This window comes from Bos javanicus, chromosome 13, assembly GCF_032452875.1.
Source record: "Bos javanicus breed banteng chromosome 13, ARS-OSU_banteng_1.0, whole genome shotgun sequence".
Lineage (NCBI taxonomy): Eukaryota > Metazoa > Chordata > Mammalia > Artiodactyla > Bovidae > Bos > Bos javanicus.
In genome coordinates this window covers 64410370-64425513 of record NC_083880.1, presented here as the reverse complement: position 1 = coordinate 64425513, position 15144 = coordinate 64410370, and the positions used below count along the sequence as shown (strand labels likewise).

Genomic DNA, 15144 nt, shown 5'->3' with positions numbered 1-15144 from the left:
GATAGCTGTAGTTGTCTTATAATTCTGTATCTGGTTTTGGTCTCAAAGTAATACTGGCTTCATAGGATGACCTGGAAAGTGTTCCCTCTCCTATTTTTTGAAAGCGTTTATCAAGGATTAATGTTAGGTCTTCTTTAAATGTGGTAGAATTCACCAGTGATCTAATTTGGGCCTGGGCTGGCATTTTTTTGTGGGAAGTTTAAAAATTACTAATTCAACATCTTTGCTTGTTATAAGTCTATTTACATTTTTGATTTCTTCTTAGTCTGGGTCAGTTGTTCGTATTTTTTAGGAATTTGTCAGTTTCCTCAATGTTACCTAATTTGTTGCCATACAGTTGTTTGTACTAATCATTTTCATTTCTGTGATAACATTTGTAATTTGATCTTCTCTTTTTTTCTTGATAAGTCTAGCTAAAAGTTTTGTCAAATTTGTTTATTTTTTCAAAGATCAACTTCTGTTTTACTTTTTATAGTCTCTATTTCACTTATCTACTCTAAAGCTTATTAATTCTATTCTTCTACTTGATTTAGGTTTAGGTTGCTCCTCTTTTTCTAGCTTCTTAGATGGAAGCTTAGGTTACTGATTTGAGCTATTCCTTCTTTTTTAATATAGGCACTTAAACCTATACATTTCCCCCATCTCTACCTAATCTAGCTACATCTCATAAGTTTTGAGATGTTTCACTCACCTCAAACTATTTTCTAGTTTACCTCACGAAATTTTTTTGACCCATTTTAAAACTTAGGAATGTGTTGTTTACATACAAATCTGTGAATTTTCCAAATTTTCTTTTTATTGATTTCTAATTTAATCCCACTTAATCCCAAAGAACATACTTTTAATGATTTTCTTTTTAAATTATTGAGACTTGTTTCATGGCCTAACACATGATCTGTCCTTGAAAATGGTCCATGTAAACTTGAGAAGAATATATATTCTGCTGTTGTAGGATGGAGAATCCTATAGATGTGTATTAGGTCTAGTTGCTTTATATTGCTGTCCAAGTCTTCTGTGTCATTATTGATTTTCTGTAATTATTAAAAATGGAGTACTGAAGCCTGCAACTACTATTGCTGGATAGGAGTTTGCCAGGGAGAGAAAAGAACACGGCATGGAATGGCATGACCAGAAAGGACAAGGTATGGTGGGAAAACAAGGGTGGCTTGAAGGGGATAGAAGGTAGGTTGAGAGAGGGGGAGGATACTGTAGACTAAATGTTTGTGTCTCCCCCTCCCAAATTCAGATGTTGAAACCTCATCCTCATTGTGGTGGTATGTGGAGGTGGGACATTTGGGAGGTGATTAGGTCATGAGGGTAGAACATTCATGAATGGGATAAGTACCCTTAGAAAAGAGACTCCAGAGAGCTCCCGCCCTGATTCTACCTTATGAGAACACTAAGAAGATGGGCACCTGTGGACCAAGAAGTAGGCCCTCATCAGACACTGAATATGCCAGCAGCTCAGTCTTGAACTTCCTAGCTTTGAGAACTGTGAGAAATAAATGTTTTTTGTTTAAGCCACCCAGTCTGAACAGACTGAGACATAGGGGCTGACGATGAAGCTAGAGAAAAGGTAGGTTGGTGCTGGTTCATGGAGAGTCCTGAACTCCAAACTAAGGAATTTAAATTTTATCCTATACACAATGGAAGAACTAAAGAATTCTGAACTGAAGACTGGCATGTTATAGAAAGCATTCTGATGGCAACTTTTTGAGGGGACTAAAAGAGAGTCAGATCTAATTCTAACAACTCAAGTTAGAGGTGGTGAAAGCCTGAACTACTGCAGCTCCAGCATTGATGAAAGGGGTGATGTAACATCTCAGAGAATTAGTACATCTGACTCACACTCCAAGACTTCACTCTTCCAGCTGGTTTCTTCCCACCTTCTCCTTTCCCTTTTGCCTCCTAACTTGGGAGAAGGGTTGGCATAGTCTTGATCTGGACAGTGTCTGTGCCAGGTCCTTAAGCTTAGGGTCGATGGGCCTTAGTCTATCTGCAGCCGAGGACTTCCCTGGTGGTCCAGTGGTTAAGACTCCATGCTCCCACTGCAAGGGGACAGGGGTTCTGTCTCTGGTCAGGGAACTAAGATCCCACATGCTGCAGGGTGTGTCCAAAATAAATAAATAAATACAATGCAGCTGAAAGGGGAAAGAAAACTTCAGCAGTTTTCTAGCCAACAACATGTGATGATTTTCCAGGTTTTTTTTACCACCTAGAGAATACTCCTTCACCAGGTATTAGAGGTTCAGTACAACAAAACCCCAGCATACTCTCGAGTCTCATTTTCCACTCTTCTATTCTCTAGTCCCACTGGGCTGGTTATCCTTCCTAACATCTACTCTTTTTTTTTCTTTTTCTTCTAACTCTAAGCCATTATTTAAGCTGCTCTATGTTTTCTATCTGTGCACAGTCAGATCTTACCCTCCATAAAACCCATCCCTTCCCCCCACACATTCCTCTGATGCTCTATTTTGGATGAGTTGAAAAAGCATAAATTCCAGAACATGAAGGCATGGGTTTGAATTCTGACTCTGCCACTTACTTTGTTTACTTACTTTACTTTTTATACTCTTCTAACTAAGCCTGTTTCCTAATTTAAAATGAGGAGACTGCCTTTCTTAAGAGATCTTATGCAGTATTAAATGATAAATGAAAGTTAAAGAATTTAAAAACTATAAAGCACTATGTAAATCACACCATAGCATCTTTATATGTTTCTTCCAGATATTAGGATATCTCAACTTTTTTTTTTTTTTTTTTGGCCCTGGGTCTTTGCCGTGGTGCTTGGGCTTTCCCTAGTCGAGGCGCATGGGCTCCGGAGCATGTGGGCTCAGTAGCTGCAGTTTGTGGGCTTAGTTGCCCCATGGCATGTGGGATATTAGTTCCCCAACCAGGGATCGAACCCGAGTCCCCTGCATTGCAAGGCAGATTCTTAAGCACTGGACCACCATGGAAGTCCCTTGTGTTGTATTATTTTTATTTGTGTATGTTTTATCTTGCCAAGTAAACAATGAGCTTCTCAAGAAGGATCATGTCTTAATCATTTAGTATCATCTGAAGTACATAGCATAAACCCTTGTATGTGGAAGTTACTGACAAACATTTACTGGATGAGTAAATGCACTGATACATAAATGAATAAATACAATAAGAGATATAGGAACATTTAGGGCTTTGTTTTGGTTTTCCAACATCTAAAGCCTGTCCTCTGTGCAAATCTTAACAAGAGATAGGGTCCCATCTCCCACAAGAGAAACCAAAGATGCTTAAAGTTTCCCTCTCCATCACCCCCTTGTAACTATGGCAAAGGCAACACGATCCAGGCATGGCCATTTGAATGCTTCCACCAGGACTTTGAATCTTGAACAAATAGTGTAAGACACAGGGTAGAATTTCTTTAAGATGGCACCATGCAGTGGTGATGAAAGCAGTGACTCCAGCTGTGGTATCCTTAACTAGATCATTACAAAAATGAGTAAGAGTCTATCATCATGGTCTAGTCAAAAGACTGAGAAATTTTCTCAGTTTGGAAACAGACACAGAGAGAGTCAGTCATAGGTTGGAACTTTGGGAAGCAGATGCCAAGACAGGATTAACTAGGGTCAGGAAATAAGATTGAAAAGAGAAGAAATCAAACTATAATGTAGGTCTGACAAAGACCCAGCCAACCTGGTGGGGAGCTCAGGAGTGAATACAGCTCATCAGAAATACAGTGCTGTTTCGCTGTATTTCAGTGACTTCCCTGGTGTTCCACTGGTTAAGAATCTGCCTGCCAAGCAGGAAACAGGTTTGATCTCTGGTCTGATAAGATTCCGCATGCCCTGGAGCAAGTAAGCCCATGTGTCACAACCACTGAGCCAGCACTCTGGAGCCTGTGAATCGCAACTACTGAGCCCGAGTGCTGCAATTACTGAAGCCTGTGTGCCTAGAGCCTGTGCTTCACAACAAGAGAAGCCATCGCAATGAGAAGTCTATACACTGCAATGAAGGGTAGCCCCCACCTGCCACAATTAGAGAGAACCCAAGCACAGCAACAAAGACCCAGCACAGCCATAAACAAATAAATAAAACTTAAAAAGAAATACAGTGGGTCAGAATGGCTGAATCTTTATACTTTATACCCTGGTTTTGCTCAGTCACTGGGTGAGAACACTCCCAGGATGAGCATGACCTTGTGCAGGACTGTGCTCTGAAGTGAGACAGACACTAAGGGAACGGGAGTCTTTAGAGGTTATCTGCTGATTATCTTTCCTTGAAGGCAGAACTGGGTGGGATACCTGTTGTGCCTACCAGAGAAAGAGATGAATTATGACATTGTGAACAAAGCAATAGAGTGGAATGGAGGGAGAGGATTCTACAGATACTGTATTTTGTAGGTGGGGATGAAGGGGGAGTAAACGAAGGTTAACACTGAGGTCTCTACATTGATATGATTTGATGGTAATTCTATTTAACCTGGAGTAAACAACAGATGAGAGAGAACAGGATTGAAGAGAAAGATAAGGAATATCATTTTGAACATGTTGACTCTGAAATGTCTGCAAATATTGAGGTAGAGATGATTTCAAAAATCAAGGCAAATGGGGGAGGATCAGGAGCTCAGCAGCAAGTGACAAATTTATTAAGTATACATATATTGTCTTATATGGTGGTATGGTGGTGGTTTAGTCACTAAGTTGTGTCTGACTCTTGTGACCCCCATTGACTGTAACCTGCGAGGCTCCTTTGTCCATGGGATTTCCCAGGCAAGAAACCTGGAGTGGGTTGTCATTTCCTCCTCCAGGGGATCTTCCCGACCCAGGAATCGAACCCACTTCTGCACTGCAGGCAGTTTCTTTACTGCTGAGCCACCAGAAAGCCCATTTATCTTATATATATATATATATATATATATATATATATATATATATATATATAATTTAATACTCATAATGCCTCTATTAGGTAGGTATTGTTATACCCTTAAGGGTTATTTATTATATCCTTTTTGTGTATTTTATTATACCTTTTGTTTATGAAGCGAGGAAGTTAAGTGCCTGGCTCAAGGAGGTAAAACTTGAGTCTGTCTTATGACAAAGCACATGCTCTCAAAGACACCATGATGTTTCCCCACGGAAACCACCATATGTAGACAGTATTTGAAGTCATGGAAGTTAACAGGTCACCGGAAATGGTACAGTTTAAGGGGGCACAAAAGGAGCCAAAAAAGGAATTCTAAGGAAGTCACCATTTCAAAGGTGAATTGAGGAAGCTGACACATGCAAATGGACTGACTGAGAGGCCAGAACAGTTTTTAAAAGTGAGAAGTATGCTATCTCAGAAGTTAAGGTAAAAAGAAATTCCTAGTCCACAAAGGGAATTGTTGCAAATGTCATGGAAGATGAAGGTTTCACATGTAGAGGTCACTGATGATCTTAGAGCAGTTTATAGACAAGTCAGACTGCAGTGGGTTGGATAGTGAGTGGGAGATGAGGAAGCAGAAGCAAAGGGTACAGGTTAAGGAACTCCCTGGTTAGGGAACTAGATCCCACGTGCTGCAACTAAAGATCCCACATGTTGTAATTAAGACCTGGCACAGCCAAATAAGTATTTTTTTTAAAAAAGAAGTTTTCTCTTTCTTAAAAAAAGGTGGGGGGGGTGTATAAGTTACTTTCCCCAAAGTTTTGCAAAGTAGAGGAAATAATAATGCTGTATACATAAGTAAGGAATTTTATTAGTTATTATTATTGATTACTTAATAACTCCTTGCTCCCATATTACTTGAATTTCACACTTTCATCATTTCTCTGGTTACCACTACCTCTATTGCACCAGTGTCTCTTCCCAAATCTAACATCCCTGAAAGCACAGAATGTTGGTTATTTGGGTTGCGGATGACTTGTTTTACTTGGTTGTGTGTTTTGAATGCCTCAGATTCTGTCTTTGAAAGAAGGGCCATAGACCACCTCCGTTGCCCCAACTCCATCATCTGTTTTCCACAAATACAAATAAGCATTCACTTCCCAGACCAATTCAGCAAAATATAGGAGTTCTTTGGTTCTTAGCAAGCCGAGTACCATGTCTACCTAGGCTCCTCCCCATCCTTCCCCCAAACTCTTGGTGGGCAGATCTCAGAGAAGAAATGAGCTGCCACTCTAAATCTTCTGGAATATAATGTCCCAGATGGAGAGTGTGCACAGTTCTGCAGTGAGCTGAATCAGTCTAGCATTTTTCCAGCGAGGGCTGGAGAGAATCAACACCGCCGCCGTCCACCTGTGCACAGGAAGATGCCTACAGCCACTCCAGTGACGATGAAACAGCCCACCAGGACGCCCAGGACCAGTGAAGTGTAGGAACGGCCTGTTTGGCTTCCTGCTGAACGTGGGAAGAGTTAGCTTGAAGAACATACCCCCAAACAAGTGAGTCCATGGTTTGAGTCAAACCCCAAAGGATTTCTTCCCCAAAGGAAGTAGGGGAGGGGCTAGTTTACCAATTCACATAAGATGTGTGTACTCAGTCCCAAATCGCCAGCCCTGGGCCTCCTGTTGCTCAAGAGGTATCCATCTTTCAGTTCCACGCATTGGCCTGGAACCCACCCAACACATAGGTCCCTCCCTGAGCCCATCATACCTTTCAAGTTGTTCGTGGTGATGTGTTTCTGTATGTATTGCACACAGGTGTCCTGTAGAAATTCCCTCAGTTCGTACCGAGTTCGATTGTACTTGTTTAGCTGGTCAACCGTGTAGGTGACCACTCTGGATGGTGCATGAGGTTCCGCCACCCATGAGGCTGTTTTTGGCTGGAAATTTACAAAGGAGCTCCCATTCACAGCCACTTCGAAGAAGACACGGGCTTCCGAGCCCTCAGGAGGCAACTCGCAGCCCAGGAAGCAGCGAATGATCAGAGGAACTGTAGGTAGGGGATTCAGGATCAGGGGACAGTGTGGAAAAGGTGTCAGGTGTGAGGAGGAAACGGAGATCAGGGTGCAAGGTGGACCAGGGACAGGGACTCCCAACAGGGACTACCCCGAAGCCTTGCCAAGCAGGAAAAGGGCCTGAGGGACAGTACAGTACGTCAGCTAGGATACCGACTCTTCTCCAGCCTCAAGCACCCAGCCCAGTACTCGGCCCCGACTCGTTCTTCCATAAGCCCGCCCCCTCGTTATGGCCCGCCCACAGGCCACGCCTCCCATCTCAAGAGGGCCCGCCCTCGCCAGCCCCGCCCCCCGTGTGCTTCACTCACAGGTCACGCCCCGCTCATGGTGCACCACCTGCACCAAGCCCACGAACTCCTCCAGGTAGCGATTCAGGTATCTCTTCGTGAGTGCCCAGCTGTCGGGCTCCTGCAAGGGCTGCAGCTGTTGGATCGAGACATTGCGGCCTGGGCCTTCCAGCACGTGCGTCAGGACCCCCCCCAGCGTCGCGTTGCCCCGGTGCCACACTTGAGAGGGGTTGCGGAAGTAGGAGACCTGGGTCATGTGGAGGTCCCACGGGCCTGGGGGCGGAAATCAGAGCGTCTGGTTCTGGGCCGGCGTGGGAGGGGTCAGCGTGTAACTCGAGATAATAACCCCCTACCCAGAGGTCAGCCGCCCACCCTGGCCCTTTATAAACATAAATTGCCCTCCTACCCTTCCACCCATTTGACGCTGTCAAGTAACCCTGTCAGGAGGGCAGGACAGGGGTTATTATCTTTGTTTTACAGATGAGGAAACTGAGGCTAGACGTGCAGAAGCCACTTGCCCCAGGAAAATCCAGACGAGTGGAAGAGCCACTCTGACATCCTTTCAAGCTCTCACCCCTTCCTCCCCCGACCCCCTCCCCATCCCCCCGCCATTTCCAGTTAGTTATTAAATCCTGGTGGCTCAGACACCTGCAATGAGGGAGACCTGGGTTCAATCCCTGGGTCCAGAAGATCCCCTGGAGAAGGAAATGGCAACCCACTCCAGTTTTCTTGCCTGGGAATTCCCATGGACAGAGGAGCCTGGCGGGCTACAGTCCATGGGGTCGAAAAGAATCGGACATGACTGAGGGACTAACACATTTTCACATGAAGACCCAATTTCATCTCCTATTCTCTGCCTCTTCTGCCGCTGCCCTACTTCAGGCCTTAGTCGTTCTCATCTGGACTGGAGTAGTGATTTCCTTATCCCCTCCACTCATCTTTTAGTCTCTCCGCTTTTTATCTGACCTCCACCCGGCCCAGAAATAACACTACATCCTTCTGCTTAAAATCTTCCAGGGACACACTCCTCTATCAACAGCAACAACAATAATAGCTGCTGCTGTAAGTCGCTTCAGTCGTGTCCGACTCTGTGCGACCCCATAGACGGCAGCCCATCAGGCTCCACCGTCCCTGGGATTCTCCAGGCAAGAACACTGGAGTGGGTTGCCATTTCCTTCTCCAATGCATGAAAGTGAAAGTCACTCAGTCGTGTCTGACGCTTTGAGACCCCATGGACTGCAGCCTACCAGGCTCCTCTGCCCATGGGATTTTCCAGGCAAGAGTACTGGAGTGGGTTGCCATTGCCTTCTCTGAATAATAGCTATTGAATGCTTATTATGACCTGGGCACTATACTTTACATGCACTATTATCTTATTTGTGCCTTCCTCCCATTAAGTTGATGTACTAGCTACTATTATTAACCCCATCCATATGGAAAACAGACAAGTGGCATAGGAGAGTTAAGATTAGCATGCAGGCCGTCTGAATCCACTCAACTACACTGTCTCCCTATAAGCTATCTGTCTATAGAATCAATCTAAAGTCTTTAGCCCGACATTCAAAGCTTCCCGAAGGCTGGTTCCCCCACCACCCCTTCGCCGTCTCCCCCTCCTCCCAGCCCTTTTGGTCTCTTCCCTATGCTTAGATAGTACATCAGTACTTGGAGTCTGTCATGCTGCCTTTCGGCTGACACGTGAATAGCATGGCAGGGTTGCTCTGCCTCTTGGCAAACTTCTATTCATGCTTTAAGGCCCAGCTCTATTGCCCTGTCCTTAGAGAAGTTCTCCTAATGCTTCTCCTCTTTGCCCTCCCATACACAGTGGGTCAATTTCAGTAATCCCAGATTCTGCATAACTATCTTCAAACACACAGACTTCCATCCCTCTTGGTGCTGGAATCATGTCTGGTTATCTCTGCCTCCTACACCTGCCAAGGGCCTGGCATGGAATTGGTGCCCAGAGAATGTCTGAGGAGGGAATGAGTCCCAGGTTGTAAATCTGTGTGTGTGGGGATGTCTCTGTCCATGTCTGCATCTGAGAAGTTGTGCTCTGTATCTGTAGATGTGAATAAGTATATCTGTGTGGGTCACCCCCAGACAAGGTTCTTACCTGCTAGGTGACCAGTCTCCTTTGTAAAATGGAGATAATAGTATTACCCACCTTGCAAAGATTTTGTTGAGGTTAGATGAGTCAATACACGTCTTAACTGTAGTGAGCACTCATTGAATACTGGTTATTTGCTGTCTCTCTGGGGCAGGGGGTAGGGGAGACTGAAGCTACAGGGACTGCAGGAGAGGAGAGAGGAGGCCCTTGTGCAATTATAATACAGGGTAGAAACTCCCCTTCTCTGCTTAAATGGAGCCACTGTGACAGCCTGATCCCCATTAAGTTTTCCTACTAACTACAGCTTGTCTTTCCCCTGAGTTTCCTCTCACCAGTCTTCCTCCACTGTCTCTAGTCTCCTCTTCTGCCTCACAGTTCTCAGTCCGAGTCTTTCCCAAAAACTCCCATCACTTCTCCCAGTGTCTCTCATTCCTTCCATCTCTCATCTTATCTCTTTTCCCATCTTCCCTAAACTCACCTCCATCCACCATCACCCTCAGACCTCTCCCTCTCCAGACTTTACCCACCCACCTCTCCCCTCTACCCATGGCTAATTCTCTCACCCTTTCTACCAGCCCCTTTCCCATTTGTCTAGTTTTGTTTCCCCCTAGCCTCCTCCATCTCCCCCTTCCCAGGAGCTGAACTGTAACTTCCTCAGCTTGGCTTGGGGACACAAACCAGTCCCTAGGATCGCCTGCCCTAGGGCGATGACCTGGAGAGATCCAGCTGGCTGCAGGCCCAGAACCTGGGGGATAAACTCTCCTCTGGTCTTGCCTGGGTACCCAGACAGGCTGAGAGTCCCTGGAACCATCCCAGGACAGGACATATGCCATCGACTCACCATCTGAGGCTTCCTGGCTGCAGAGGGCCCAGCCGGGCAGGAGCAGTGGCAGCAGGGGCAGCAGTGTTGTCAACATTCTTTGCTGAGGTTCTCAACCCCACCTGGGCTCTTGGCTCTGGCAGACTGGGGGCTCCGGCCGGCTGCTGCCTAGGGGAAGAAGAAATGAGGACTGTCTGGGAGGGGAGAAGGCTGGACGGAGGAGGCTGGAAGGTGGCCAGGGCTTGGGAGGAGAAAGAGGGCGGCAGGCTTATAAAGCGTTACTCTTACCCTGTCTCATTTCCTACTAGGGGGCTGGCCTCCCTCTTCCCCTCCCTCTGCCCCGCCCGCATCACACCCTCCTGCCCAGACCTGCCTTTTCCCTTTTCCCTGGGCCACTTCCGAGGAACAGTGAGCGGAAAAGGGGGAGAAGGGCCAGAGAGAAGTCCTGCCCTCGCTGAGTCAGGGGGTGGGGCATCCACTTAGAGCAGATTTTAGGATGTTGAGATCAGCATGCTTCTGATGAGGAAACTGAGGCCCAGAGAGTACCCAAAGTGTGTACATCATGGTGATGACAGATCCGGGGTTAGAATTCAGTTTTCCAATATGTTGACTACATTTTATCAGAATTTTTAGTAAATAGTAATTATACAGTCAGGGATCTTGTTCTCAGAAATAGTCACAAAATGAAGTAAAGCAGCTTCATGCAGCATTGTTTGAAACAGGAGAGAATTATAAACAATCTAATTCTCAGCAGAGAACTGGTTCCTTATAGTAATATTTTTCAAAATGAAGTCACAAACTATTAGTGGGCAATGAAGACAATTAGGCAGATTATGATTAGCAGGGTTTTTCCTTTGAATGAAATAGACGTGAATGAATAGATTTCTTTCCTTAGAATGAAATAGTATAAAAATTTTCAGTGCATCACCCTTAATCAGGGTAAATATTATTTCATGAAATATTTGTTCAACTGTATGTGTCTGTGTATTGGTTTTGTGCATGTAGGTTTCTATGATGGATATTAAGTAGCAGTATAAAGTGTATTTCTTACTCGAGGAAGCAAATACAGTAAGTCCCCTATACACAAATGAGTTCTGTTTCAAGATTGCGTTTGTAAGTCCAATGAAGTTAGCCTGGGTACCCAACTAACACAATTGGCTATATAGTACTGTACTGTAATAGGTTTATAATGCTTTTCAGAGAAATAAAGCAAGCACAAAAAATAAAAAATTTTAATCTTCTGGTACAGTTCCTTGAAAAGTACAGTAGTATAATACAACAGTTGGCATACAGGGACTGGCATGCATGTTTGCATCTTTGAACATTTGCAACTTGAAAGTTCATATGTAGGGAACTTACTACCAGTGCCCGCTCTATTTTCATCATATTACTTAGCACTACCTGAAATTATATTACTTACTCATTTACATGTTTATTGTCTGAATGTCCCATCAGAATGTAAGCTCCATGAAGATAGAGGCTGTCCATCTTATTTGCTTCTATACCTAGAACAGTGCAAATAATAGCATAATAAATAATAAATATCAGCTAGTGGATGACAGAATGAGATAGTTATAATATGTAGAAATCATCAGGAGTAAGTTATGGAACATTATGTACAGTTTAGAACCACTTACGTGTCAACCATATACACAGCAACTAAACAACCTATTTCTTTGTGGGAGTAAATGAATCTGGAAGGATATACATCAAATATAGCAATGGTTTATCTCCAGGGAGGGGCCTGAGATTAAGAGAATGTGTGTGTCTGTGGTGTGTGTGTTAGGGATGGCAATTTTGTGAAAGGTTTTCTCTATTTTGTGAAGGATTTTATCATTCTATCTGTACTGTTTGAAAATTTTGCATCTAGAATGTGATCATGTATCTCTTGTTGAATTAAAAATAGAAGTTTCAGTAACAAATTGTGGTAGAAGAAGGTGGCAAATCACTATGAGCTGATGTGTTGACTTGAGACACTGATAAATGAAAAAAGGAAGTGTGGAACAATACATATAGTATTGCTGTGCTGTATTTAGTCACTCAGTCGTGTCTGACTCTTTGCGATCCCATGGACTGTAGCCCACCAGGCTCCTCTGTCCATGGGGATTCTCCAGGCAAGAATACTGGAGTGGGTTGCCGTGCCCTCCTCCAGGGGATCCTACCAACCCAAAGATGGAACCCACGTCTCCTACATATAGTATTGGGCTGGCCAAAAAGTTCATTCAAATTTTTCTGTAAGATACTACAGAAAAACCCAAACAAACTTTTTGGCCAACCCAATAAAATTCCGTTTATTTTTAGTTTAAAATTTTTACTTCTGTCCATGTAATCCATATATACTTTGATTATTATATTAAAAGAAACTTTATGTGTGTACCTATGTATTTATATATGCATAGAAAAAAATGCCTGCAAGGGGACTATCAGTAGAGAGTACCTCTGGGAAATGGGATTAGGTAAAGGGCTGATGGGGGAATTTTAACTTTTTATTTTACATACTGTTTCTCAGAGGGAGAATTGATGTCATAGAATTGGGGCAAACCTTGGGTATATACCAGGCTCCCAATTTCTGAGCTGAAAATATACAGGAGTATCCATACTCACCTCTCAGTTGTTATAAAACAACATAGAAAAAACAGTTTTTTCCAGCTCATCAAAACAATCTAGTCTGAAGGAGAAGATGGGCTTTGTTTTCCTGAACTAGGGCTCAGAAAAAGCAGAAGAATTTAAGTCACTGCCAATTATATTGTCTCATCTTTTATGTAAAATTCAGATCAGTTCAGTTCAGTTGCTCAGTCGTGTCCGACTCTTTGCAACCCCACGGACTGCAGCACGCCAGGCTTCCCTGTCCATCACCAACTCCCAGAGCTTACTCAAACTCATGTCCATCAAGTCAGTGATGCCATCCAACCATCTCATCCTCTGTTGTCCCCTTCTCCTCCCGCCTTCAATCCTTCCCAGCATCAGGGTCCTTTCTAGTAAGTCAGTTCTTCACATCAGGTGGCCAAAGTATTGGAGTTTCAGCATCAGTCCTTCCAATGAATATTCATGTGTTGGTCTATTCATTTCCACTGCTTTATGACATGTCATGATTATGAACATATCACAATTTATTTATCCATTTTCCTGTTGTTAGACATTTCAGTCTTTTTTTTCTAGCTCTTTGCTATTATAAACAACATGAATGTTCTTATAAACATTTTCTTGTGCATGTGTGGGAGAGCTTTTGTAGATACAAACCTGGGAGTGGAATTGCTGAGTCAATAGTATATGCACATCTTCAGTTTGACTAGATACTGCCAAACTGCTTTACAAAAAGTTTGGGCCAGTTTATACCCTCATAGTACATGAGAGTTCCCTCATCCATCTCCCGGCAGGCTGTAGACATCGTCAGATGTTGGGTATCAAATGGCACTTGGTTTTGGTCTTCCTTTGCTTTATCTGGTTCCTAGTGAGTCTGTGCATTTTTGCTTTGCCTTTTGTCTCCCTTGGGGGCTTGAAGGGTACTTTGGGATAAAGTACATGATTGAACCAATTTGGAATTGAAGGCTGTGAGTGTTTGATCTAAGTAGATAGGGCCTGGGTTACTGGGATTATTAAAGTGGATCCATACCAGAACTTCCCTGGTGGTCCAGTGGTTAAGACTCCATGCTTACAATGCAGGGGATGAGGGTTTGATCCCTGGTCAGAGAGGGAACTAACATACACATGCCAAACGGCCAAAAACATAAATTAAAAAATAAATAAAAATTTAAAAAAGTGGATCCACTCCAATACACACAGAGCTAATTACAGAGAGGTCTTTCCCACCAAGCTAAGATCTGTCGTGGACACAGTGGCAACAGCCACAGCTGTTTCCCAAGCACCCTCTTCACACACCAGTGCCCTGAAAATTAAGCAGCAGAGATAGCAATTGTTATAGGTAACATTTATCGTGGCTAGGAACAGTTTTAAGATCTTTATACAAATAATCTCACATTATTCACATGCCAGCCCTACCAGGTAGGTTTTATTAACGTCATTTTATAAATAAAGAAACAGAGGCTTTGAGAGGGTAAATGACTTACCTAAGTTCAGTTCAGTTCAGTTGCTCAGTCGTGTCCGACTCTTTGTGACCCTGTGAACCACAGCACGCCAGGCCTCCCTGTCCATCACCAACTCCCGGAGTCCACCCAAACCCATGTCCATTGAGTCGGTGATGCCATCCTAAGATCATATAACAAAAGCTCTAATTTGAAACTACAACTCTCTGATTCTGAAGTTTGTGAATTTAAGCACCACATAGTATCTCAAAAACTCGGGGAGCTAACTCTCCATCAATATATTTTTGAACACATGCTTCCAACATGCTTGAATATTTATGTTATGTATATCATGCCAAAAGTTCATACCAAGTGTTAGACCCTTAAAGCTTCCTCTGGGGCAGGTAGCCCCAGGCTCATTGTCTCCATGTGATAAATTGGATAATTAAAACACAGAAAGGGTAAGGAACTTGCCCAAGGTCACAGAGCTGAGAAGTGCAGAGCAGGGACTAGAACTCGAAGAGGATGGGGTATGGGATTGGGCACAGGAAGAACAAAGAAAATATTGGGGGTGAGGAAGCTGGTAAGTGGGGGCAGCCCATTCCCTTTCTAAAGCCAGGGATGAGAGTGGTAAGAGAAGAGAAACACTGCGCTTGGAGCCAGAGCCTCTGCTGCACCTGGCCTGGGTGGCCGAGGGGGCAGAAAACCACCAAGCAGAGTGGGCATGGGGCCAGACGCTGGAATTTGACTGAGACCTAAAGAATGAGGGTCCTGTGAGCAAAGGGAAGTGAAGGAAACAAGTGGTAGGATTTCCCACTGCAGAGAGCACCTGCGGGGGAAAGATAAGGGAGACAGGAAGCTGAGTGGGGGCCAGAGCTGGTGCAAACCCAGTGGGCGAGGAGAGGCCCTGCCAGGGCCGCAGGAGCTGGGCTGAGCTGGGGACTGGCAGGGTGCCCCGCTGGACTTCCGAGGACCAGCCCTCTGCCTCTGTGTGA

General features: G+C 44.2%; 1 protein-coding gene across 3 annotated transcripts; it reads right to left on the bottom strand.

Moving 5' to 3' along the window:
• Nucleotides 1-5696: 5696 nt before the first annotated feature.
• Nucleotides 5697-13139, bottom strand: PROCR (protein C receptor). Of its 3 annotated transcripts, XM_061437380.1 has the most exons (6): nt 12732-13139; nt 11548-11632; nt 10149-10295; nt 7225-7476; nt 6613-6891; nt 5697-6357 (listed from the first exon to the last, which is right to left on the bottom strand). In XM_061437380.1, the coding sequence occupies exons 3-6, from the start codon at nt 10222-10224 to the stop codon at nt 6236-6238; spliced, it is 729 nt and encodes a 242-aa protein (XP_061293364.1). In that variant the 5' UTR covers nt 10225-10295; nt 11548-11632; nt 12732-13139; the 3' UTR covers nt 5697-6235. The 3 variants fall into 3 exon arrangements, with proteins under 3 accessions (XP_061293364.1, XP_061293365.1, XP_061293366.1); XM_061437381.1 differs by lacking the exons at nt 11548-11632; nt 12732-13139 and adding an exon at nt 10416-10436; XM_061437382.1 differs by lacking the exons at nt 11548-11632; nt 12732-13139 and having other exon boundaries at nt 5697-6354; nt 10149-10418.
• Nucleotides 13140-15144: the final 2005 nt, after the last annotated feature.